The 27,267-nt window shown below is 43.0% G+C and overlaps 1 protein-coding gene across 1 annotated transcript in view; it reads left to right on the top strand.

The window, feature by feature from the left end:
- Positions 1-27,267, top strand: part of LOC143928344 (tenascin-N-like) — a 102,511-nt gene that overhangs the window by 18,357 nt on the left and 56,887 nt on the right. Inside the window, exons 2-3 of the mRNA XM_077453205.1 lie at positions 19,526-19,931; positions 22,704-23,255. Coding sequence (XP_077309331.1) covers positions 19,547-19,931; positions 22,704-23,255 — 937 coding nt within the window. The 5' untranslated portion in view covers positions 19,526-19,546. The remainder of the gene's footprint in view (positions 1-19,525; positions 19,932-22,703; positions 23,256-27,267) is intronic.

Raw genomic sequence — 27,267 nt, 5'->3', positions numbered from 1 at the left:
ATAAAAGTCAGCAGCTACAAATACTGCAGCTGCTGACTTTTAATAATCGGAGACTTATCTGTCCTAGGACCGTGATTGGCCAAGCAGTCATCTGGGACCTGTCACGTGTCCCAGATGATTGACAAGAGGGAGGGAGCAGAGCTGAGCCCTTCCTGTGCCAAGGGGAAGTGACGTCAAGAGCCCAGGCACTGAAGGAGGCAGACTACGAGGGACCCCCTAGCAACAGGCATTTAGAGGTGAGTAAAAAAAAAATAATGTTTCCAAATTTTTTTTTTTAGGCACATTCATGCATTTTTTTTTTTTTGGGTGTAACCCCACTTTAAAAATAAATTTATGCAGGCACCACATTTTGGGATTGGTATGGCACACTATATTATTATTATTATTATTATTTTTAGGATTTAAATACACTTTCATTTCTATCTAGCTCTCTGTGGACCATGTAGGACCCATCATTTATCATTGAAGTTGTCAGCTGATAGCCCATTGTCCTCTTTGACTTTAAAAAAAAATACAGGCAGCAATTGGTCGCTTGGCAGACACCCGTGTACTCTGATCATTACCTAAACTGTCAGCGGGTCCTTATCGCAGGTCTCTCCTGCGTCCCCCCCGCCTCCTCCTACATCTGTTTTCACCCTCTAGGAGAATGTCTACATCTGTCTCATTTTAATATCCACACATTTACTACAACACAGTAAATCACATCTGTTTACCACAATTAGGTGACAACAAACAAATATTTTACTAAGTGTGATTCCTTTGATTACTCTTCACAGCGGGGTGCAGCTGCCATATGTCTATCAGTGCCGAAAATAAACCAACATTTCCGCTCACAATTCCCCGACTCCGGCTGGAAGTTTGGAAAACATTGGTTTATATAATATTAGTAGTAATGACATAAAGAGTCTTTCTGCGCAGTTTTATGTCTGTATTGTTATTTTACTACATACTCTGCATAGACCGTGTTTATTCCAACTCTGTGTATATATATATACTCTGATCAAATGCTCAGCTATACTGTATTTTTTGGTTCACATGAAGGTCAGTAGTAAAGAAGCAGATAAGGATTATGTAATACATTTGATGAATTTCATTTTTAGTAGCTTTGCTCAATTAGCTCAATTAGCTTTGCTCAATTATTGACGTTACTTTTTAAAGGGTATTTAAACCCAAAAACAGAAACGTAATATATTGCAGCTCACCAGTTCTTAGATGTGATAACTGCATTAGTTCTACTATTTTTCAGGCCTTTATTTTCACCTGGTGATCCTGCCAGTAACTAATTTACTCTCCTGGGGTAACAACGCTTGCTTACTGTATTTATAGGCAAGCTACATTGTCACTAGGGTTGCCACCTTTTTATCAAGCCAAACCCAAATACTTTAGTGGTGCACATCGTTATTTTTTATTTTTTTGCAGTATACACTATAGATGGTAAAACACCTGGGACATCTTTGAGCAGTATTGTGGCGCATGTAGCGTCCGGCGATGAACAGTGGGTGTGGCCGAATTGTGTTAATAATTGGAGAAGCTTAAGGAGCTTAGTTATATCAGAGGTCAGTCTGTCCCCCAGTGCAATCCCCCCCCACCCCCAGGTCAATCTATACTGCAGCACACCCCCTCCCCCCCGGTCAGTCTGTCCTACAGTGCAATCCCCCCCCAGTCAGTCTATACTGCAGCACACCCCCCCAGGTCAGTCTGTCCTCCAGTGCAATCCCACCCCCAGGTCAGTCTGTACGGCAGCACACCCCCCCCCCCAGGTCAGTCTGTCCTCCAGTGCAATCCCCCCAGGTCATTCTGTCCTCCAGTACATCCCCCCAGATCAGTCTGTCCTCCAGTATAATCCCCCCAGGTCAGTCTGTCCTCCAGTTCAACCCCCCCCCCCAAGGTCAGTCTGTCCTCCAGCACATCCCCCAAGGTCAGTCTGTCCCCCAGTATAATCCCCCAGGTCAGTCTGTCCTCCAGTGCAATCCCCCCAGGTCAATCTGTCCTCCAGTACATCCCCCCAGGTCAGTCTGTCCCCCATTATAATCTCTCCAGGTCAGTCTGTCCCCCCAGTATAATTCCCTGAAGACAGTCTGTCCCCCAGTGCAATCCCCCCCCCGCTAGGCCAGTCTGTACTCTAGCACACACACCCTCCCCCCGGGGTCAGTCTATCCTCCAGTGCAATCCCCCCAGGTAATCTGTACTCCAGCACACCCCTGCCCCCTGGGAGTCTTTGCTCCAGTGCAATCCCCTCCAGGTCAGTCTGTACCCCCCCAGGTCAGTCTGTCACCCAGTATAATCCCTCCCTGGTCAGTATGTCCCCAGTACATCCCCCCAGGTCAGTCTGCCCCCCAGTATAATCCCCCCCAGGTCAGTCTGTCCTCCAGTGCAATCCCACCCCCAGGTCAGTCTGTACGGCAGCACACCCCCCCCAGGTCAGTCTGTCCTCCAGTGCAATCCCCCCAGGTCAGTCTGTCCTCCAGTACATCCCCCCAGATCAGTCTGTCCTCCAGTATAATCGCCCCAGGTCAGTCTGTCCTCCAGTTCAACCCCCCCCCCAAGGTCAGTCTGTCCTCCAGCACATCCCCCAAGGTCAGTCTGTCCCCCAGTATAATCCCCCAGGTCAGTCTGTCCTCCAGTGCAATCCCCCCAGGTCAATCTGTCCTCCAGTACATCCCCCCAGGTCAGTCTGTCCCCCATTATAATCTCTCCAGGTCAGTCTGTCCCCCCAGTATAATTCCCTGAAGACAGTCTGTCCCCCAGTGCAATCCCCCCCGCTAGGCCAGTCTGTACTCTAGCACACACACCCTCCCCCCGGGGTCAGTCTATCCTCCAGTGCAATCCCCCCAGGTAATCTGTACTCCAGCACACCCCTGCCCCCTGGGAGTCTTTGCTCCAGTGCAATCCCCCCCAGGTCAGTCTGTACCCCCCCAGGTCAGTCTGTCACCCAGTATAATCCCTACCTGGTCAGTATGTCCCCAGTACATCCCCCCAGGTCAGTCTGCCCCCCAGTATAATCCCCCCCAGGTCAGTCTGTCCCCCCCAGTATAATTCCCTCACGCCAGTCCCACCTAACAATATAATTAAAATCTCTGGAAGCCGATGGGAGAGGACAAGGGGATAGAAGAACTGGTGCTCCGGGGTTGCCACTGATGTGTCCGGGATTCAGGAGAACTGAAACCCGGACACAGGATTTAAAACCTGGACTGTCCCAGTGAATCCCAGACAGGTGGAAACCCTAGTTGTCACCCTAAACTGCTCTACTGCTTTGACCGCAAACACTCACTTTTCCTTAGCTCCATTACATAACTGGGTGTTGCTTTGTAGTTCACAGAAGGTATCTGGGAAGGCTGACTGTATTGTTTGAAATTTCAGTTTAGATCACAGAAATAACAAATGGCAAGCCATTTCTGTACTTGCTGTAAGGACTCCTTCACAAATGTGGTAAAAGCATGCAGTAGAGTCGCACACTGACCAATACACCTAAACATAGAAATGCAGTGGCTCAGAGCTGTACACATGCATTGTGGGAAAGCATTACAAAACTAGAATGGCATGTCATATTCAGGTACCACCACAAAATGTAACTCAAGTGAAAGAGGGCCATTTATATAGGTTAATGCCAGGTTGCATAACAACTGTTTTCTATGTGTTCTGTTGACACCATAATGTAGCATTGAGGTGTTGCATTATTCTGCATAAAGATGCAACATGTCTACCTTTCTAAAGTGGCAGGAAAGGCCTTTGGTTATATTTTACTCACAGGTAAACCTATAATAAGTCTTGCCTGTAGGCACTGTAAATATTTCCTAAATGTGCACGGTTTAGGAGATATTTACTTGTGAAGCCACTAGACACGTGCGCCGTCATTAAATTAGTTGTGTTTCGTATTAGCCGTTAATTCGTATTTCGTAATTCGTGTCCAAAATTCAATTTGGATTCGTACGAAATATGAATTTTTGTTAGGTTCGTTACCTTTTTGTAACAATTACGAACATTGGTTATGATGAATTTAAAAAACAAAAAATACCTTTCTCAATATGGCAGTCGTCGACTCATTATGATCATTATGAGGGGCTCCCACCACCCCTGTGCTGTGCTGACTTCCTCCTGAGGCTGTACCCCTGCTGTGCTCATTATGAGTGGCTCCCACCATTCCTGTGCTTTCTTCCTCCTGAGGCTGTACCCCTGCTGTACTCATTATGAGGGAATCCCACCATCCCTGTGCCATGCTCATTATGAGGGGCTGCCACCACCCCTGTGCTGTGTTGACTTCCTCCTGGGGCTGTACCCCTGCTGTGCTCATTATGATGGGTTCCCATCATCCTTGTGCTGTGCTCATTATGAGGGGCTCCTACCATCCCTGTGTTGTGCTCATTATGAGGGGCTCCCACCACCCCTGTGCTGTGCTGACTTCCTCCTGGGGCTGTACCCCTGCTGTGCTCATTATGATGGGTTCCCATCATCCTTGTGCTGTGCTCATTATGAGGGGCTCCTACCATCCCTGTGTTGTGCTCATTATGAGGGGCTCCCACCACCCCTGTGCTGTGCTGACTTCCTCCTGGGGCTGTACCCCTGCTGTGCTCATTATGAGGGGCTCCCACCATCCCTGTGCTGTGCTCATTATGATGGGCTCCCACCACCCCTGTGCTGTGCTCATTATGAGGGGCTCCCACTATCCCTGTGCTGTGCTCATTATGAGGGGCTCCCACCATCCTTGTGCTGTGCTGACTTCCTGGGTTTTTAACTTTATCATAATGAATAATCGTAATCAGGGCAGGGACAAGGGGTGGGCAGGAGGGGAGGCTTCCCCTGGCGCAATGGTTTATTGCAGGGGTAAGGGGCACCCTGACCCTAACCCTAAGGGAAAGGGGGGCGCAATTTGGTGTCTTTGCCCTGGGCGCTGGATCACCTTGTCCCGGCACTGATCGTAATTATTATGACAATAATAAAACAATATTAATGAACATTCTTATTTTGTCCAATTCTGAATCTCCCATCGACTACCAGTACCAGTCTCCCACTCCCATATTAAAAAAGGTAATTTTCCCAACCCTCACTCAGCAGCAGAAGAAAACCTCTGATTGGTCAACAAAACACCAGTCACGTTTCCGTTGTATTTGGATCCAAAATTCGTCAACAAAATTTCGTATTTCGTATACAATTTGGAAGCATAGAAATTTCGTATTTCAGATGCTTCCGAAAGTACGAATTTTAGGAAATTCCTACGAATTTTCAATTCATACGAAACAAACTGCACGTGTCTAGAAGCCACCAGTGATGTGCTCTGTGCCATAAACTGCTGTGCATGTTGAGTGACGTCATCGTACCATTCAAAGGAGGAGGAAAACTGGGTGAAGATGGAAGCCCTTTCATCGGTAACAGCACGCCGCTGGAGGGCTTCATTTGAAGGTTAGTTTCACATAATGAGATTGTATGCATTGCATTTTAGCACATTATAGCATTTCCTTTTTTTTTGTCACCACAGCGCATCACAATATGTTGCGATTCATAGAGTTAAATGGAGTATAATTTTGTTAAATACACTTAAAAGCAAAAAAAAAGAGTAAATAGTACAATACAGTGTAACAATACATCACACCTTTACACAATATACAACAGCATGCATACTATAACATGCAGGTTTTATGAAGAAGTGAAAACAATAAACAAAATCTTTTTTATTTTTTACATTTTTTTTTTTTTTTTCATTTTGGACAGAGTGGGGTTAGAAGTTTAAACTTTTACTTATTATCTGTGTGACTACAATGTATTTATTATACTCCGACCTCTCCACTGGTCCATGGTCTTTCTGTTTCATCTTCGCCACCTTCATCAGAATCTTTAATATTTGATATTTCTTGAAGTGTCGGCTGCCGCATGCTGTGGCTCCATCCTCCAAACCCTACATCCCTGCTGTGTCCTGTACTGACATACTGCCAGGGTTAGCGGATAGAACCCCATCGGGGAACACAGACATCCGACACGACTGGAAGTGTCGACTGCTAAAGATTATGAGAAAGGCTGCCCAGCTGGAATGGACTGAAAGCTAGGGTCGCCACCTGTCCAGGATTCACCCAGACAGTTCGGGTTTGGAATCAGGTGTCCAGGTTTCAGACTGCCTGAACCCCGGACTCATTATTTAGACTGGACTATGACTTCCCAGCAGGGCTGCTGCATGCAGTTATTGAGCTAAGAGTGTCTGTTACACTCTTTCACACTGCCCAAAGCCAACACTAACAACCCCCCCCCCCCCAACACTCCAATCCCCGGTGCTGTGCTTCAGAAAAGGAAAGTTGGGGCCAGAAATTTGAAATCCAGAAATCTCAGATACATCTGGATGAGAGGTGCTGACTGCCAAGGGGTGAGTGAGCTCACCATCCATCCCTGTCTGTGACTGAAGTCTCCCCTCTTCTCTCTCCTGCATCTGAGTAAGTACACTAGGGAAAATCAGGATCCTCAGAGCACCCCTTACATCAAAGTTCCCCTTTACACCAGAGGCCACAGTGTCCCCCCATACATCAGAGTCTTCTTCATATATATTAGAGTTCTCAGTGTTCCCCCTTAGATCAGGGTTCCCAGAGCATCCCTTATGTTAGAGACCCAAGAGTTTTCCCTTACATCAGAGTCTGCAGAGTCCCCCCTTACAGTGAAAGGAAACTCTGAGTTCAGATGTAAAAGGGGAACTCTGTGGACTCTGATGTAAAGAGGGGGTTCTTGTTATTAGCTTCATGTGATTAGAAATGTTATTTAATAGCAATAAATATATATATATATATATATATTATAAAAAAATTGTTGTGTGGCACTAAAGTGTTCGGGTTTGAAAAGGTGGCAACCCTACTGAAAGAAGGCAACACAGACCACAGGAGATGTGAGTATAATAGCTCTTCTATTGGAGGAAAACTACACTTTGACATTTTTTTTAGATGACAGGGTTACTTTATAAAAAATCTAAAAAAATCAGCAGAGGCAGCTTAAATATACATATCTTCAAGGGCTGCCTTTGATTAATGACTGGCACTCTTGCCAAATAGGTAATTGAGAATGCCAGTAAAGTACTAGTGACTAACCCCAACCCTAACATGACATAACCTATGATAAATACTTTGTAGAATAGAGAATATACAGCTGCTTAATAGAACATGCCTCTGGGAGTAGAGAGTAGTTATTTCCTTGTAAATTCCTTAACATAGTAAATAATTGGACAATCATGGTCAGTGAATGATGGTCAGCCAATAAAAGAAAACAAAATTGTATATACAGTAGTTGTAAGTAATATTTTACTGTTGTGTAGTAAATTATGTGTGACCGATGTGTTGAAAGCTCAGCTCAAGCCAAAACTTCAGCTTTAGTTTTCGATCGAGTGTGTAAGAGTCAGAAATTCGGTCACATTTTTATTGCTGCCTGTGTTCTCATTAGGAATTTCTTCCCTCACCTCCTGTCCTGTCCCAGTAAAACCAGAACAAAAAAAATGAAAGGTTGTGGGTGTCAAAGATAATAATAAAAACCTGATGTTCTTCCTATGCTACTACAAAAAGGTGCCTTTGCTCCTGTCTCTTTCCCTTTAAAGAGAGATATTCCACTTAAAGCTGAAGACTGGACAAATGTGTTACTAATACAAACTGGCTGTTAAAATAATGTATTACTAGACATTTAGATCTAATTCTAATTACATTTCCTAAAGAAAAACTGAAGTTAGCCACTTCAGCGCCGGAAGAATTAGCCCCCTTCCTGAGCAGGCACTGCGTTATTTTAACTGACAATTACGTGGTCATGCGACGTTGTACCCAAACAAAATTTATGTAATTTTTTTCCCACAAATAGAGCTTTCTTTTGGTGGTATTTGATCACCTCTGCGGTTTTTATTTTTTGCGCTATAAACAAAAAAAGAGCAACAATTTTGAAAAAAACACAATATTTTTAAATTTTTGCTATAATAAAAATCCCATTTAAATAAATAAAATAAAACACATTACTTCATCATATTAGGCTGATATGTATTCTTCTAGATATTTTTCCTAAAAAACAACGCAATAAGCATATATTGATTGGTTTGTGCAAGTTATGACATGTACAAAATAGGTGATAGATTTATGGCATTTTTATTATTATTATTATTATTTATTTTTTACTAGTCTACGATTTTTATCAGGACTGCAACATTGCGGTGGACAGATCAGACGCTTTTGACACTTTTTTGGAACCATTGACATTTATACAGCGATCAGTGTTATAAAAATGCACCTTACTGTGTAAATGTCACTGGGAAGGGGTTAACACTAGGGGGCGATTAAGGGGTTAAATGTGTTCCCTCAGTGTGTTCTATCTGTGGGGGGGATAGGAACAGCGTTGGTCATCTTACTTTAAAAAAGTAATTAGTTAAGTTACAAATTACTTCTCCCAAAAAGTAATTGCGTTAGTAATTCAGTTACTACATTAGAAAAGTAATTAGTTACTCAGCAAAGTAACTGTGACTTTTTTTTTTATATTCTAAGAGGTCTAGTATTACTGTAAGCAAGGGGTTCATTCCCCCCTGCACATCTATTTCCCCTCTGTACCCCCCTGCATGTCTATTTCCCCTCTGTACCCCCCTGCACGTCTGTTTCCCCCCCCCACACATATATCTGTTCCCCCTCTGTACCCCACTACACGTCTGTCACCCCCCCCACAAACATATATCTGTTTGTCCTCTGTACATCTGTCCCCCCCAAACTCATGGATAGGATGGTTCCTTGGATCAGAGTCACGGATCGGATAATTTTTCGGATCAGCAGATAATAATTGAGTTTTCAAAAACCTGTGAAAATTCCAATGCCATATAGTCCCCACTGTAATATCCACAATTTCCCCACTGCAATATCCACGCCGTCTCCCCCACTGTAATATTGGCTGAGTATGGCTGGGTACGGCTGAGTACAGCTGGGTATTGCCAAGTATGGCTGGGTATTACCGAGTATTGCAGAGTATGGCAGAGTATGGCTGGGTATTACCGAGTATTGCAGAGTATGGCTGGGTATTACCGAGTATTGCAGAGTATGGCTGGGTATTACAGAGTATGGCAGAGTATGGCTGGATATTACCGAGTATGGCAGAGTATGGCAGAGTATAGCAGAGCATGGCTGGGTATGGAAGGTATGGCAGAGTATTGGCTGGTTATGGCAGAGTATTGGCTGGGTATGGCAGAGTATTGGCTGGGCATGGCAGAGTATTGTCAGGGTATTGCAAAGTATTGTCAGGTAATTGTGGAGTATTGGCAGGGTATTGCAGAGTATTGGCAGGGAATTGCAGAGTATTGGCAGGGTATTGCAGAGTATTGGCAGGGTACTGCACAGTATTGCAGGGTATTGCAGAGTATTGGCATGGAATTGCAGAGTATTGGCAGGGAATTGCAGAGAATTGGCAGGGTATTGCAGAGTATTGGCAGGGTACTGCAGAGTATTGCAGGGTATTGCAGAGTATTGGCAGGAAATTGCAGAGTATTGGCAGGGTATTGCAGAGTATTGCAGAGTATTGCAGAGTATTGGCAGGGAATTGCAGAGTATTGGCAGGGAATTGCAGAAAATTGGCAGGGTATTGCAGAGTATTAGCAGGGTATGGAGGCCATCCGATTTCTCCCCTCCACTGTACAGATCTGTACAAAGAGGGGAGAGAGGAACTGGCGTCATCATGACGCCGGTTTTTTTACAAGTGATCGCTCTGTCATTTGACGGAGCAATCACAGTGTAAACGGCCGACGGATGCACCAAGATGGCCGCTGCTCCGGAGCTAGGCAGAAGCCGCGGCCTTTCCTAAGGCCGAGGCTGTGGAGCACTCAGGATCATGGCGCGTGATGATCTGTTGTACCCCTAGTGGCGGTAGATGTAATTGCGACTTTACGGCAATTACATCTACCGCCCCGCGGTAGATGTAATTGCGGTATCGCCGCCCAAGTAATGGGAACGGCGTTACCATGAGGGGAAGAGTAATCAGTTAGATTACTCGTTACCCTCTAAAGTAACAGTGTTAAGTAACGCCGTTTACTTCAATTCAGTTACTTACATCACTGGATAGGACTGACTGGGGGAAGAGACTGATCACTGTTTCTATATACTAGGAACACTTGATCTCTCTCCTCTCCCCTGACAGAACGTGAATGTGAGTGTTTACACACACAGATCTCTGTTCTGGCTCTGTCAGAAGCGATCGCGGGGCGGTCGACAAGTGTTTAGAGATAGCAATTTTCACATCAAGCTTGGGCCAGTGTAATTATGTATGTGTCACATCTATGAGATCCCTGTAGAAGCTAGACATTTCTGATGGAGGCACCATTGCTACAGTGATCTCCACTACCCTCTGGGTCCCATGCTAAGCAGCTGACCAGCGGTATTACATATTCCACTTAAAGCTGAAGTTCAGGTATGGGAATTTTTAGAGATTGGACCAATGTATCTATATATGCGCCATACCTGTGGGATCTCCATGGAAGCTGCAAATCGCTGTAGAAGGCACCACTACTACAGTGATTGCTTCCTGGTCCTGTACGGAGCAGCTACCCTGCTGCATAATGAACACAAAAGTTCTCTGAATGGAAGAAGTGGCGATTGTGATGCCATTGCCCCACCTCTCCACCTTGTCTAATCAAAGAACACTTAACATTCATTAAGAAAATGCAAAGTGTTCCATGAGTGGTGCCGGGCCGTACAACCTCCTGTTCATAGTGCAGCATAACAAGCACTTGGCATGGAAGCCTGTTTTCTCTGTACTCAACTGCAGGAGTGCAGAGGGAGAGGAAGTCAGGAGGAACATGGTTCCTCTATGGGTCAATAGAGCAGCATCCCGGTTGGATATTGACAGCCCATGTGACTCTGGTGGCCATCTCAGGTCAGGCAGAGTCTATTTAAGATGCTGGCTCCTGGGTTTGCCATGCTTTTAGCATGTGGGTATTTTAGGGACAGGTCACCCATCTGTCAGGGACAGTATTAACAACAGAGAAAGTTTCCATTCAAGTAGGAAAAGTATAGGGATCCATCATTCTTCCTCAAAACTTCCCCACTTGAGTTTGGCCCTTCCAGGCCAGGCTGCATTCTGTCCCTCAAGATAGATGTTTTCAGCTTGACTGAAACCTGCTCTACTACAAGTTGTTCTCATCTGTGAGTGTTCCAGGCTGGCCTTTCTTGAACCGGGCTTGTTTTACTAGAGTTCATTACAAGTTCTTTCAATTGCTTCTGGACTAAGTGTGTGTTGTTGCCTCTGTACCACACCACACCACACCCACCCACCCACAGGTTACATTAGTCAAACTTATACCAATGTAACTATGTAAAAATTGCCATACCTGACGTTCAGCTTTATAGCTGTAGTAAATTCCAAAAAAAAGTTCCAGGAAAATGGTCCCCTTCAGGATTAAAGCAAACTAGCACATGTAAATGCATCGCATACTAGCACATTATGAAAGATTTATCTTAGAACTAAGCCCTCCAGCGGCACGCTCTCACTGCTGCAGAGTTCCATCTTCAGCCCATCTTCACCAGGTCTTCCTTCTGGGTTCGTGGGCTTCAGCTATTTGGCTGAGCCACGATGACATCTCTCCCACACATGCATGTGGAAGTCACAGCCCCAGCATGGCTCTCAATAGACGCTACACCGTCCATTGAGCGCGCAGTGCCCATGCACCAGTGATGTCACCAGCTGCTACTATAGTAAATATCTCCTGCAACCGGGATATGAGGACGTGTTCAGACTAAGCTCTGTCCGTGCCGCACACATCCTGCAAAAATTCTGCTAACCCATCCGCCATCCAGGGGTCCCTGCCCCTACAGCCTCCAGGGAGCACTGTGCCCATTGAGGGATGGTCAAATATGGACCACCAATGGAGGAAGCCCCTTTAAAATGATCTTCTTACCGCGATTCCTATATATCCTGAGTAATTCACCAGTATGTCATGAAAGTCAAATTTAAGGAAATAGATTTAATCCTTATCACGCTTATTTGGAAGGGGAGCAGTTAGGATTGTTAAAAAAAATACCCTACAATTACCAGTAATGGAAGGAGGACTGGCATTACCATGCCTTCAAACCTACTATATAGCCTCACAGTTGGCTCACGCGCATTGGTGGGTTTACCCCAAAGCCAACAGTGCTGCTACGGCCCTGGAGGCAGTTATACTTACTTCCTATGAGTCTCTCCAAAACTTGATTCACCGCATGTTCCTTAGAGGGAGAGAAGGTACAACCATCCTATCGATGACCGTACGGATTTTTAAACTAACTAAAATTGCCATCAACTGAACACAATACATACTCACCAAATACTCCATTATGGGGGAACCCAAATATACAGGAAATCTTCTGCAGGACTGACGGGGGATTCTGTTCGAAAAAAGGGATGAAGACAATAATGCATTTATTTTCGAATAATATGTTTCACCCTTTTGAGAAATTTTGCCAGGACTGTAAGCTACCACGCACTGCCTATTTCCTTTATTTGCAGATACGCCATACAGCAGCTACACAGTTTGGCCTGTGTAATATAACTGTTCAACTCTCTCCGCTAGAGCAATTGCTGATGGACTCTTCTCATACCAAGCTAGTCTCAACATATTATAAGTCCCTACTACATTCTACAACTCATAGTCTTAGCAGTACGTCCAATAAATGGAGAGCTGACATCCCCGAACTGACGGAGGACATCTGGCAGGAAGTTTTTCCCCTCCAGGTTGCCTCTCTCATTTCTTCCCGTGACAAGGTCATACAGACTAAATTACTATACAGATCTTATTTCACACCATCTTTACTATTTAAACTTAATAGATTACCCTCGGCCTTATGCTCCAGATGCGGCATGGCTGATGGCATATTCTTTCATCTTATGTGGGAGTGCAGTCCGATTAGGAAGTTCTGGTCAGAGGTCACAGCCTTTATTAGCTCCCTGACCCAAATACCCAATGTCTGTAATCCCCTGAGGTGTTGATGATGAGGGTATTTCTAAAAATGTACAAACTTTTAAGCGGATAGTATTGTTCTATGCTAAAAAATCGATAACCATTCATTGGAATTCTCAATCCTCACCCACCATAGCCCACCATAGCCTTCAGGCTTACCACCGTTAATTATGCTATTCCGTTATACAAATTGACATATGAAGCCAGAGGAAGCCCAAAAAAATTCTTAAAGATATGGGACTCTTGGGTTAGCTCTGAGAGTACCATTCCACCTGCCCCATAAAGATCGAATGAAGCTACTGACCACTAAAGGATCTTAATTGAACAGAGCAGAGACATAACTGTACTGAAAAAAAAATTTACCCTTTAAAAAAAAAGAAAATGCGAAGTGTTCCATGAGTGGTGCCCGTGTCATACAACCTCCTGTTCACAATGCAGCATTGCAAGTGCCTGGCTTGGAACCCAGAAGATAGTAGAGATCACTATAGTAGCTGGACTTACAACAGTGATTTCCAGCTTCCACAGAGATCCCAAATGTAGGCAGGTGAAGTCTGTTTTCTCTGTACTCAACCACAACAGCAGAAGTGCAGAGGGAGAGGATGTCAGGAGGAACATGGTTCCTCTATTGGTCAATGGGGCAGCACCCCTGTTGGATGCTGACAGGGCAGCAGGGAGCTGATTGGCACAGGACCCAGAAGCTAGTGGAGATCATTGTAGTAACACCTACAACAGAATTTTTGGCTTCTACGGGAATCCCATAGATATGGTACATGCATAATTAGTCCAAGCTTGATGTAAAAATTGCCATACTTTAACCTCTGTGTTATACTCCAACATTTTCTTTAATAAATACAAATGGAATTGGCTCTAAATGTCTAGTAATGCATCATTTTTATAGCCCATTTGTATTCATAACACATTTGTCTAGTCTTCCTTTTTTGTTATCTCTTTTTCTGTTCAAATTATGATGTATTGGGATTTTCATTGTACTTTCTGTCTAATCAATCACAATAGTCAGATAGGCTTGTTAACCTTTGGTCTCTAGAGTATCCTAAAGGGCATCTGTCAAAATGGCTGTTATGTGCCAGAGCTGAGACTCCCATGGAGTACTGGAGGCTGACTTCTGGAATGGATGAGGCACGGTACGTCTCTCCAGAGTCACATTACCACTTCCAAGAACTAGACTCCAGTGCTGGGTGGGAGCCAAGTATTGGCCACTTGGGAAGGTTCCCTGAATGTAGGGTTTTATTTATAGCATCTTTAGCATTACTAGAAACATGTAAAACATATTTAAAAAATATATAAAAATAAATAAATAATCTGAATTAGAAAAAAAAAAAAAAAACAATTAACAAATACATAAACTTAAAGCAACCAATCCTTAGAGGTGGTGGAAGCATTCATTTTCTTTTTTTAGGCTTTCCTCTCTTTTTACTTTTTTCACCTGTGGCTCGCTCGTCCCCACCCCCTTTCCTGGCCGGCCGGGTAGCATGCTCGGACAAGGGTCTGATGTGCACCTGGGGGGGACCCCCACGCCAATTTTTCGGCGTAGGGATTCCCCTATAAGTCCATACCAGGTGGCGGGGCCAGCGACGCCTCCTTCGCTGGCCCCGGCTACCTGGAGACGTGCTCAAAATGAGCGGACTTTCCTCCGCGTGTGTGGGCCAGTCCATTCATTTCAAAAGTACGGCGGACTGGCACACGCGCGGCCGGATTGTCCGCCGAAATGCGAGTCCGGCGGTAAGATTGGAGTGCAAAACTACTTTCTAAGTCCGCCGTACTTTTGGGTAAAAAAAGTCCGCCAGAGGCTACACACGGGCGGATTGTTTGGCGGACTTGAGTTTGCCGGACTTTTCCAGCGGATTGTTTGATCGTGTGTACGCGGCATTAGATGAAGAAGTGGATTTCAATACACTAACAACTTAAAGCCAAATTCCAGCTCAATTTTTTTAAACAGTTACAGCAAACCTTTTTTTTCCTTTTGGGATAAAGGTTTTACATAAATAAAAGCTGATTTTGTAAGCTCCCCTGCCAGAGGTAAATTATTTGTTTTATCTCAGTAACTGATACATTCTGCAGGACAGCTCGTTCTTTTGAAAAACATCATACTTGCTGCAGTGGCGGCTGATGTTAAAAATCTTTGGGGGGGGGGGGCGCAAACAAACCCTGCAGCAGTCATAGCTCCCCTAATACCTGGTGGCTGTTAACCTGGTCTTCTTTCCTGGTTCTTTTTCTCTTCAGCCTGATCGGCCGGGACAAGAATCTGAATACCGATGGCGAATATTGATTCGCTAAAATCATAAGTGGGAGGGTTCAGGGAGCAGTGCTCTGTGCCTCGAGGACAACCTAAAACAAGCCAATTAGAGCCTCAGGCTCTAATCACATGCTTGTAAAAAAATGATTGACCTAATAGAAACCATTAGTCCAGTGCCCCACACAGTGCACACACATAGAACGATTGATTAAAAAAAAAATTCTATTATGACTAACATTTTTTAACTTTAAGATGTTAAAAAATGTTAGTCATATTATCAGTTATTTAAAAAAGAAATAGTTCTAAAGTTATGCCAACTAACTTTGAGAACTTTGCGAAGGGGGGGACCTTCCCCTGTGCCCCTTATGGACCGGCCACCACTGACTTACTGGCTGGATCACCAGATGAAAATATGAAAATAGAAGAAAGGAAACCTATAAAAGAAAATGAATACAGCCCTCACATCTAAGAATTGGTAAGCTGCAATACAATAAATGATTGCTTTAAATAAAAACTTACCTCAAACTATTAGAGCAATTTCACAGGAATGATTGTCTTTTCTCATGACAGTGTAACTTTAAGGCCGAGACATACACTCCAACTGGATTTTTTTGACTTCCACAGCATACTTCCATGCCCATGGTTTCAATAGAAAGTCAAATATAATAGAGAAAGATAAATGCAGCTCTGTAATCATTAATATGTCTTTAATATGTCTTTAAATGCACTTTTAATGCAGGCAATGTAAGTACCTACATTTGACCTGGCATTGGTCTTTTTCAGTCCCTAATCAGCAGGACTGGAGTGTGAGAAAAATAAGCAGCACAAGTAGTCAATCATGTGCTGACAAGAAGCATTCTGATAGGAGGGGAGAGCAGAGTGACTAAAAGATAAGCTCATTGTGCTGCTTGGTGTTGGCGATTAGACTGAGGGCATCTTGTGGCAAAAAAGAAGTACTGCGGGGGGAGAGCTCTAGATTGAAAAACAAAATTGCAGCAGCTGCTTTTTGTTTTGATCTTTCTATAGGTGATTGATTTTTATCTTGTTAAATTTTGGCCGGAGTTCTGATCTAATTACTAATTCCAACAATTTTGTTTTCTCCTTTTTTATTAGTGTGAGGAATTTTTCTCCCTTCCAGTCCCTGAGCTGCCCATACAAGAAAGGGAGGATGTGGTTGTCACTAGGAGGGGAAGAAATGAACTGCAATGAAAATAATGCTTGTTCAGGATCAGTAATGCTAAAAGTTTTAAGGCCACTGGATTTTCATGAAAGCCAGGCAAAAAGCATTTTTGTAGGGAGAAGTCAGATATGGAAAACCTACATATTCCTTTAGTACAGGTCTCATTAGACATGCACATGATGAAAAAAAACGTTCATTTCGTTTAGATTTGTTAATCTAGTTATTTTGTTTTGTTAAATTCGGTTGATTCGTTCAATTGTTATTCTGGATCCGCATTCGGAATTCGTATTCGGAATTAGTTTTATGTCTTTTTGAAATGTACTGAAAACTTTAGATTTTCTTCAGATTCGAATTCGGCAAAGTGAACAAACAAAAGAACAATCTTTACCCAATGATTACAATGATTCTTTAAATCATGTTTGCTTAACAAATACAACATCATTTTGAAATGGTTGACTAATAACACAGTCTTTGATTTCAGAAATATGTTTACAGTTAGAATTCAACTGGAGTTCGATGTAAGATTAAATTTGAATTTCGAAAATTCTGACAAATTTTGTTTTGTTATTCGGAGCATTCTGTAAATTTAGTTTTTACTGTAATTCGGGTATTCGGATATATCCGAAACGCCGAATAACAAAAAATTTGTCTGAATATTTATGCGGAACTAAACGAACTGCACATATCTAGGTCTCATTAAATGGAACCTTACTGGGAAAAATACTGTATGTAGGCTAACATTGCTAACCCTCTTTTCAAAATGCTAGTTGCCTGGATGTCATTCTGATCCATTGACTTCAGTGTTTTCGGAGTCACTTATTGTGGTTTCGATTTCAAATGTACTTCTTGCTGTATGGTTATTTCAGGTCAGTCCTGCATAAAGCATTTACATAATGTAGACAGCCAGTCAACTACTATTTTCAGAAGGGCTTCAGCAATGGCAGCCTACATATTTCTTTTAGTACAGGCTTAAAGAGTAACTCCGCTTTTGTTGAGAAAATACATTCTCCTCTGGGCTATATATGTACATTGCAAGGATTTTAACAAACATTGTTGCAGATTCCTACCTTTTGTTATTCTAAATAAATAGTTAGTTGATTTTTATCCATGTGCAAAATGAATGTGAATGAGAGTGATTTTATAATTATCAATCGGTTCTAATGAGGAATGTGGCAAGGTCTGAATCCCTCTAGACGTGACTTCTGTTTGCAAAAAAAGACGTGACTTCTGTTTGGAAGTATTGCAATAGGAGGACAGCCATGCAGGGAAAGGCTTCCAGCAAGACACCACATTTGCATGTGTAGGAATGCGGTCTACTATGGCAACAGTCTTTAACAGTTCCCAACACAAAGTGTAACAGTTCCTTCACCTTCACTACAACTTCTCCAGTACACTGAGCTCCCGGTCTCTCACTAGACTCACTGATTTATTGCCACTGAATCCCTTAAGCTCCTCCAATCTTCACGGTGGTATCTTCCTCAAGCGTCACCCTGCTGAGTCCCTAGCTTGGCACTCACAGATACTTCTCAAGCTTCACCCCACTGGCCTGCTCCGTCACTGGCTTAGCACACAAGGCTGCTCTGCAAGCATCACTTCCGCTGGCTGGGTCCCTGACTTGATCACCATCTGAAGTTTCCTGATTCTCCACTGTGCCCATTTGGCAACAATACTGCTCCAGTACTTGCTTCAGTTGCTCACTGTGGTCCCTGGTAATAAGATGGATGGTCCCTGGGTGGTGGCAGCTTCCCCTCTACCTCTGACCACTGACAGGTTTTCCAGGCCAGCAGAACCATCACTTCTGGTTGGACTGCAAGCCGCAATCCCAGCCCTGCTCTGCTCCCTTGTGTCTTGGTAGGTCCTCAGACAGCATAGCAGCCAGATGCCCCCAGGATAGGCCCAATCTATGGCCTAGCTGCCCGGGGCAACATGACACACGTCCATCCAGACAGCCGTCCAGGTGGCACAGAACATAGATCACCTGACTCCACTCAAAAATATAGGTGCTCCCAGCAGGCCATGAGATTCAAAGAAACCCTTGCCCATTGGCTGAGATACTCACATATCCATAACTTGACCTTGCGTTGCCCTTCTTATCTATCACCACCAAGTACCCGACCACCTAGTGGTAGTGGAGACAAGAGCAACCAGGCCAAACTTTGTTAGAGATCTATTGATTCCTCCCTATCAACCAGGATATCTACTCCTGGCAAGCCAATTTGTGAAGAGCATCCCTGCCTAAACTCTAGGGTGCTACATCTAGAACCTGCAAGTGTAACCTTTTGGCTATGACCAACTAAGTGTATGGTCCCTGAAATAGTCAGTAGATAGTTGACTCCTGGCTCTCAACCTTCTGCTGGCTATTCGATGGGGTCCAGTCTTTAAGGTGGTCCATATAAGTAATGTCCCTTTAAAGCTCTGCATGCAGTGGTTTGAGGCTACTTGATAGATGGTCAGTCCCTTTCTCTCTATGCTAGCAGTGGTAATTCAAACACAGAAAGCAGTGACTCACCAGTCCCAGGCACACAGTTAACTCCAATCTAGACTTGGCTGCGAGTGATTCTTGAGGCTCTACACTCAGGCTCTTGGTGACTCCAACTCCCAGCTGTCTAGTCCACAGTCTCAGGCCTCAGGATATGGCTGGTAGATGCACAAAGTGAAGCATAGATGAGCAATGCTCACAGCAAGAAACAGTCCACAGCCTGGGAAAACTGTTCACTCCTTCTTTGAGTTTCTCCCTGGGGATTGCAGTCTGTCCTCCCATTCATTCCCATGGCAAATTCTTTCTCAGACACTATATCTCCCATGGTCCATTGCAGCCCGCAGGAAAGTCTTTCAAGTCCCTTTTCAACTATCGGCCCCCTCTGCTGGATGGATGTTGAATGGCACTGAAAGCTGGCATTAGTAGGTTTTATAGGCATATAAAACAGCTGCAGCACAGTGTCTTTAGTTGCCCCATCTGGCCAGCTAAGCACTTGGCTACAGTTAAAAAAAATGATCAAAAAGTTGTAAATCATTTTTGTTAAAACTTCATAGTAGTCCATTAAAGTAGAATTTGGTTTTGGTATTTGGTCTAAGATATCTCTGCTAGGACTCTAGATTTGTAAAGGTTATCTGTTGTACCCCAAATCGGTTTGAGATACAATTTTTCTGCTACTAATGCTGCTTTTGTTTTTTGTTTTCATAGTGCTCCTAGTACAGACCCAAAATGGAGCTCTTGACCCTCTGGGGTGTTTTGATTCAGTACCTCCTCATCTGCTACCCCTACCATCTACTAACTTCAGCTGCTGCTATCAAACCCCCAGAAGACGGAGAATGCAGCAGTCAGCAGGGGCTCACCATTACCCATGTCTACAGTGTTCCTGGGGAAGACAATGAGCAGCTACAAACTTTGCAATCAGATAAAAACAATCTTGTGTTTCGACATCGTCTTCAGCTCCAGAACCCAGCTGCAGACTGTGAGAAAAACTCTTTATTAAAAGATCTCTTGGCCCGGCTGCAGGCTATGGAAGCAGACTTCATTGAGATGAAGGAGAAATATGAATCTGAGATGGCTGAGATGAAGAGTGGCTTTGACGGATGTTGTGGAGCAGGTAATTACCAGTTTTATCACTATCTGTAGTAAGGATTTCTTCTCAGGTCAGAATGATAAAAGAAGTGAGCAGGGATCAGACTACAGATAATATAGGCAGGGGTGGGACTTCTGGAAATTGCAGACCTTGCAGACCTGTTAACCTCTCAATCGCCCCCTATTGTTTAACCCCTTCCTTGCCAGTGTCATTTACACAGTAATCAGTGCATTTGCGTAGCACTGATTGCTGTACAAATGGCAATGGTCCCAAAATAGTGTCAAAAGTGTCCGATGTGTCCGCCATAATGTCGCAGTCCCGATAAAAATCGTAGATCGCTGCCATTAATAATAAAAAAATAATAAAAATGGCATAAAACTATCCCCTATTTTGTAGACGTTATAACTCTTGCGCAAACCAATCAATATATGCCTATTGCGTTTTTTTTTTTTTTTTTATCAAAAAATATGTAGAAGAATACATATCGGACTAAACTGAGGAAGAAAAATTGTTTTTTTATATCTTTTTGGAGGATATTTATTATAGCAAAAAGTAAAAAATTGTTTTTTTTTTTTTAATTATCGTTATTTTTTTGTTCATAGCGCAAAAATAAAAAAAACGCAGGGGTGATCAAATACCACCAAAAGAAAGCTCTATTTTTGGAGAAAAAAGGACTTACATTTTTTTGGGTGCAATGCCATACGGCCGTGCAATTGTCAGTTAAAGCGACGCAGTGTCGAATCACAAAAAGTGCTCTGGTCAGGAAGGGGGTAAAATCTTCCGGGGCTGTAGCGATTAAATAGTACTCCAGATGCCCAGAAGCTTAATATAAAAGTAATGCTTTAATATGGTGTTAATTTTTCTGGTGCAGTGTTGGTAAAAGGAATGCTACAGAAAAGCCAGAGCTTGATAATTATCTCACTGCTAACCTTGGGTCACTTGGCTTCTCTGCCTAATGAACATGAAATGCTGCGTGCAGTGATTATCAGAATGTATTATCCTGAACAAGGTTCACTCCACACTATTCAGTTGCAATATTACAACTTACCATAAGGTGGCATTTCGGACCAGAAAAAAAAAAAAACAGCCTTGAGAAAAGCGGAGCAAACTTATTTGTATGGCTAAATAAATCTTTCAGACACTCACATTAAATCCCTCTTCGAACTGAAAGATAATACATTATTAGCTATAAAAATTTTCTTTTATCTGTAACAATAAAAATTCCACAAATAAACTTGTATAGCAAAATCATGTCTAGCGCCATTACTGATACGAAACAAAATTCCATTTGAGTTGCTGAATTTACAGACTAAACTGTTATTGTACAAGATGTAATTAAAGATATGTGTTTTTTTTTTTTTCAGTTACAAATTAGAAAAGGAACAGATGGAATTTCATATATTTTATTTAATAGAGTTTAACTAACCTCATACATCCCCCCCACCCCACCCCTGCAGTAGTTGCTTGGAAATAATCTTGGAAGTACTTAAGTTACAGGTGTTGGCATTACTTTGTAATTATCTACACTTGTTCCTCATCCTTTTCATGCTTATCTCACAATTACTTTAGTTAACCTGCCAAAGGATTAGAATTTTTCAGAGAAACTGTATTCACAATAGGCAAACGTAACATTCCTATATTTTTTAGATGCTGAATTGAAAAATGAAGCACACATAGGTAGCAATTTTCAAAGAATTTTTTGTTCTTTCTTTTTCATTCTGGGCTGAAGGTATAGCACAATAAAACGGCCATTTAAAATAGCCTGCAGAGAACTTGAAAATGTACTCGGAATTACATAATGATGCATCTCTATGAAAGGCGGCACAAATGTCACTTTGTAGATGAAACTGTTTGCAGTGGCGTAACGTAACAATGCTCATTGCAGCCCACACAGCTGCTATGGGGCCTGGGTGTGAAAGGGGGCCCCATTAGGGGGGATGTTGATGCAATTTAAACAGAGAAAATCTGTGTGCATATATGTAAAAATAACACATACCTATCACTGTATTAACAAGGATTGCAGAGGTTGCTGTTGACAGACCCTGCAACGTACTGTGACATTTCAAATTTTGAAGAGCTGACATCAGACATACAGCAGGAGACTTCAGAATGGTTGCCGCTAGTTGCAGATACTGTACCCTTTTGCAGTCTGTGCAGCAAGAATAATTTAATTAGCTGTCTTATCGTTACATTGTTCTCATGCCGCGTACACACGATCGGATTATCCAGCAGACTTGGCCCGGCGGATCAGAGTCCACTGGACAATCCGCCCGTGTGTGGGCCCAGGCGGACTTTTTGTTCCCAAAAGTCCCAAAAGTCCGGCGGACTTAGAAAGAAGTCTTGACTCAAAATTGTCCGGCGGAACTCGGCAGTCCGGCGGACAATCCGCTCATCTGTGTGCTAGTCCGCCGGACTTTCCAAATGAACGGACTTGCCCACACACGGAGTAAAGTCCGTTTATTTTGAACGTGGCTCCAGGTAGACGGAACTAGCTAAGGAAGTCAATGTCGCTGCCTCCATCGGCGAGATTGACACCTCCCTAGCCCCGTCATATGGTATGGATTTAAAGGGGAACTCCTACACCGAAAAAATGGCATGGGGGTCCCCCCAAAGTCCATAGCAGACCCTTATCCGATCACGCAGCCCGGCCGGTCAGGAAAGGGGGTGAGGACGAGCGAACTGAGCCATACCAGGCCGTGTGCCCTCAACATTGGGGGTTGCTTTGGGGAAGGGGGGGGGGCAAATACAATACAGTCAAAATAATTTACCTCTGATCTCTTGTTTCTGGTCTTTCAGACAAATGTAATGGGAATGGAAAGTTTGTACCTGCATTGGGAATCTGCCAGTGTGATGAAGGCTGGGAAGGCCCTGACTGTTCCACAAGAAGCTGCCCAGGCAACTGTGGTGAAAATGGCGTGTGTCTTGACGGTGTCTGCCAGTGTGCGGAGGGCTTTACTGGTGATGACTGTAGCATTAAAAAGTGTGCCTATGACTGTGGAAAGTTTGGCACCTGCGTGAATGGTGTCTGTGTTTGCATTGAGCCATACGGAGGCCCTGCCTGCAGAAAGAAGAAGTGTCCCGTTGACTGCAGCCCCCATGGTAAATGCGTTGATGGAGTGTGCCAGTGTGCAGAGGGATACACCGGAGTAGACTGCAAAGAAAGAAAATGCGCTGTTGACTGCCGCCCCCATGGTAAATGCGTTGATGGAGTGTGCCAGTGTGCAGAGGGATACACTGGAGTAGACTGCAAAGAAAGAAAATGCGCCGTTGACTGTCGACCAAAGGGCCGCTGCGTTAATGGCGTCTGCATCTGTGATGAAGGCTTTATTGGAGATGACTGTTCCATCGGTAAGAAACTTTTCGCTATTTATAGTATCATAAACATTCAATAGCTGAACTCCATGCCAACAGCTAACCACACAAATTAAATACAAGGGAGCTGTCTTACTTGCCAAAGAATTTGTATTTCTGTCCATCCATATTTAAGATTTACACAGTTCTGCCACATAGCTCAGCCCTGTGTGGCAGGACAGGAGATCTCTTCTGCAGTTAAGTAACAATTGTAGATCTCTTCCCTATCTCCAGCCTGTTACAAGGAAAAGAGAAGCAGCAGAATTATGAGCTCATATCTCTGTCACTCTCCTTCTATCAGCATGCCCCTGCTGTGTAGGGTCATACAAGAGGCTAATATACAGTGCCTTGATTTTCCACATTTTTTTTACATGTTACAACCAAACAACTTAAATGTATTTTATTGGAATTGTATGTGATAGACTAACACAAAGTAGTACATAATTGTGAAGTAGAAGGAAAATTAAAAATGTTTTTTTACATTTTTTTACAAATACATCTGTGAAAAGTGTGGCGTGCATTTGTATTCAGCCCCCCCGGAGTCAATACTTTGTAGAACCACCTTTCTCTGCAATTACAGCTGCAAGTCTTTTTGGGTATATCTCTACCAGCTTTGCACATCTAGAGAGAAACTCCTGCCCATTTTTCTTTGCAAAAGCTCTGTCAGATTGTATGGAGAGCATCTGTGAACAGCAATTTTCAAGTCTTGCCACCGATTCTCAATTGGATTTAGGTCTGGACTTTGACTGGGCCATTCTAACACATGAATATGCTTTGATCTTAACCATTCCATTGTAGCTCTGGCTGTATGTTTAGGGTTGTTGTTTTGCTGAAAGGCGAACCTCCACCCCAGTCTCAAGTCTTTTGCAGACTCTAACAGGTTTGCTTCTAAGATTGCTCTGGATATGGCTCCATCCATCTTCCCATCAACTCTGACCAGCTTCCCTGTCTCTGCTGAAGAAAAGCTTTCCAACAAGCTGATGCTGCCACCACCATGTTGCACAGTGGGGATGGTGTGTTCAGGGTGATGTGCAGTGTTAGTTTACCTCCACACATAGCATTTTGCTTTTAGGCCAAAAAGCTAAATGTTGGTCTCATCTGACCAGAGCACCTTCTTTCACATTTTTGCTGTGTCCCCCATGTGACTTCTTGCAAATTGCAAATTAGACTCCTTTTGGCTTTTTTCCAACAATGGCTTTCTTCTTGCCACTCTTCCATAAAGACCAGATTTGCGGAGTGCATGACTAATAGTTGTCCTGTGGACAGATTCTCCCACCTGAGCTGTGGATCTCTGCAGCTCCTCCAGAGTTACCATGGACCTCTTGGCTGCATCTCTGATTAATGCTCTCCTTGCCCGGCCTGTCAGTTTAGGTAGACAACCATGTCTTGGTAGGTTTGCAGTTGTGCCATACTCTTTTAAAATTTCAGATGATGGATTGAACAGTGCTCTGTGAGTTCAAAGCTTGGAATATTTATTTTTATAACCTAACAGTGCTTTAAACTTCACCACCTCTTTATTCCTGAACTGTCTGGTCTGTTCTTTGGCCTTCATGATGCTGTTCGTTCACTAAGGTCTTCTAACAAATCTCTTAGGGTTTAACAGAACAGCTGTATTTGTACTGAGATTAAATTACACACAGGTGGTCTCTATTTACTAATTAGTGACCTTCTGAAGGCAATTGGTTCCACTTGATCTTAGTTAGGGCTGAATACAAATGCAAGCCACACTTTTCACATATTTATTTAAAAAAAAAAAAAAAAATTGAAAACCATTTATCATTTTGCTTCCACTTTACAATGATGTCTCACTTCCTGTTGGTCTATCACATAAAATCAAAGTTTTTGGTTGTAACATGACAAGATGTGGAAAATTTCAAGGGGTGTGAATACTTTCTCAAGGCACTGTAGTCTCAAATTCAGGTATTTTACTATAAAAAAAACTATAAAAAAAAGCTCCCCCCAGCTGACTTCAGAACTCTGTTTACTGTGAACAACGATCTGGCTGTTTCTGCTCCCTGCAAAGCACTTATTCTGATTTTTTTTTCTATCAAAGACATCTAGCAGAATAAATTTTGGCCTAAATGTTTTAAAAAACAAAGTAAAAAATAATGTTTGTTTTTCAAAGTTTTTGGTCATTTTTCATTTAAATCACAAAAAAAAAAAAAAACCCAGTGGTGATCAAATACCACCAAAATAAAGCTCTATTTGTTTGAAAAAAAATTATAAAAATTTTATTTGCATCAGTTTTGCATGACTGTGTACTTGCCAGTAAAAGTATCTCAGTGCTGAATAACAAAAAATGTTTTGGTCATGATTGGGGTAAAATCTTCAGGAAGTCAAGTTGTTAAAGTGACAGTGAATGCTTTTTAATTATTTATACCTACAGATAAGCCTAATATAAAGTTTACCTGTAGGTACAGTAAATATCTCCTAAACATTCACTGTTTAGAAGGTATTTACTTTAGCAGTGCTGGTGATGTCATCAGCACATGCTCAATGGGCTCTCAATGGACTGCATGCCTTCCATAGAGAAAGCCATGCTGCAGCCGTGTTGTCGCAGATCAGCCTACAAAGGAAGACTGGGTGAAAATGGAAGCCCCAGGGGGAGCCATGACAGTGCTCTGCTGAAGGGCTTTGTTATCAGGTAAGTAATTTATAATATGCTAGTATGCAATGCATACTAGCACATTATGCTCTTAACTTGCAGGGAGAAGATTTTATTCCTTTTGTGATTTATTACAACCACCTTATTTGGCAATAAATAAATGGCTAGATGTTGCCTATACAATGCATTTTTTTTAAATCAAATAGAACTTTATTGAAAGAACAATAAATGAGAAGCAGCACAGCATACAAGATCTTGTACATATTAAGCATAAGCCTTCAACCTTTGGTATGTAGCACTAAATCGCATTCTACTTAGATCAAACAAAAAAACAATCAAACAGTACACTTCTGTGAAGAATGGAGACCCCGGGTGAAATACTCATCCCAGTGACTATCATATCCCTTCTACAATAGTAGACGGTCCATAATTAGATCACCTGGAGATAGACCAGGAATGTCCAGCCAAGGCGCCCACATTTTGTTGAGTTTTTTCACTCTACCCTTGTGCTGATAAATGTATTTTTCCAGCCTGATAGTATCGGCCATTTGATTCGGTCACTCCTTCACTGTGGGGGAGCTCTGTTGATTTCCAGTGCTTCAAAATGAATTTCCTAGTCTGGAAAAGAGCCCTAGCTCTTTTCTTCCTCCTCAGGGACATCATCTATAATTCACAACAAGCACAGTTTAAGGTGTCCAGTGAGATAGACCTGAAATACTTGGTTAATAGTTCCCAACACCTCCTTCCAATAGATATGCAATTTTGGGCACCTCCATAGCATATGGATCAGGCCATTGTGTTCCCTCATGCATCTTGTACAGGAAGGACCATCATGCACACCCATTCTCACCAGTCTAGCTGGCGTGTAGTGGACATGCAGGAGAAAATATAACTGGGACAGCCTTTGGGCCTTGACCACATGTTCGGGTTGGAAATAATAAAACAGCATAGAGGCAGAGCGTTTAAATTCCATATACAATGCATTTTAGTTTCTACTTTTTTTGCCCTTCTGGAACATAGTTTTACTTTAAGGTGGCTGTAAAATAGTAAAAGTAATACCAGAAAGAATTGCTTTTCCAGTGGGGGAGTTCATAATTTGGTTCAACACAGCTGCTGGTCACTTTTCTCCATCCAGTGTCCTAGTGAACATAATCTAAGATAAGGTGTTTTACTATAGTGAGTGGGATCCTACTACAGTAAAATAGGCCAGAGCTCTATCTCTCTTCTGGACTGTATCTTGATTGTACTGAAGACCACGCTGGACTGACTGATCCAGCGTAGGATGGGTGATTGTGTGTGTGGGTAGTCCCTCCAATAGGTTGTGCCCAAGAGTGGATACTGGCAGTAAATCCTCTTAGGGTTTGGTCTCCTGCCTTTCTGGTACTTGAAATAATAGGAAAGAAG

This window comes from Lithobates pipiens, unplaced genomic scaffold (genome assembly GCF_037356315.1).
Source record: "Lithobates pipiens isolate NorthernLeopardFrog02 unplaced genomic scaffold, aLitPip1_a1.2 Scaffold_23, whole genome shotgun sequence".
Classification (NCBI taxonomy): Eukaryota; Metazoa; Chordata; class Amphibia; order Anura; family Ranidae; genus Lithobates; species Lithobates pipiens.
This window is presented reverse-complemented; position numbering and strand designations above follow the sequence as displayed.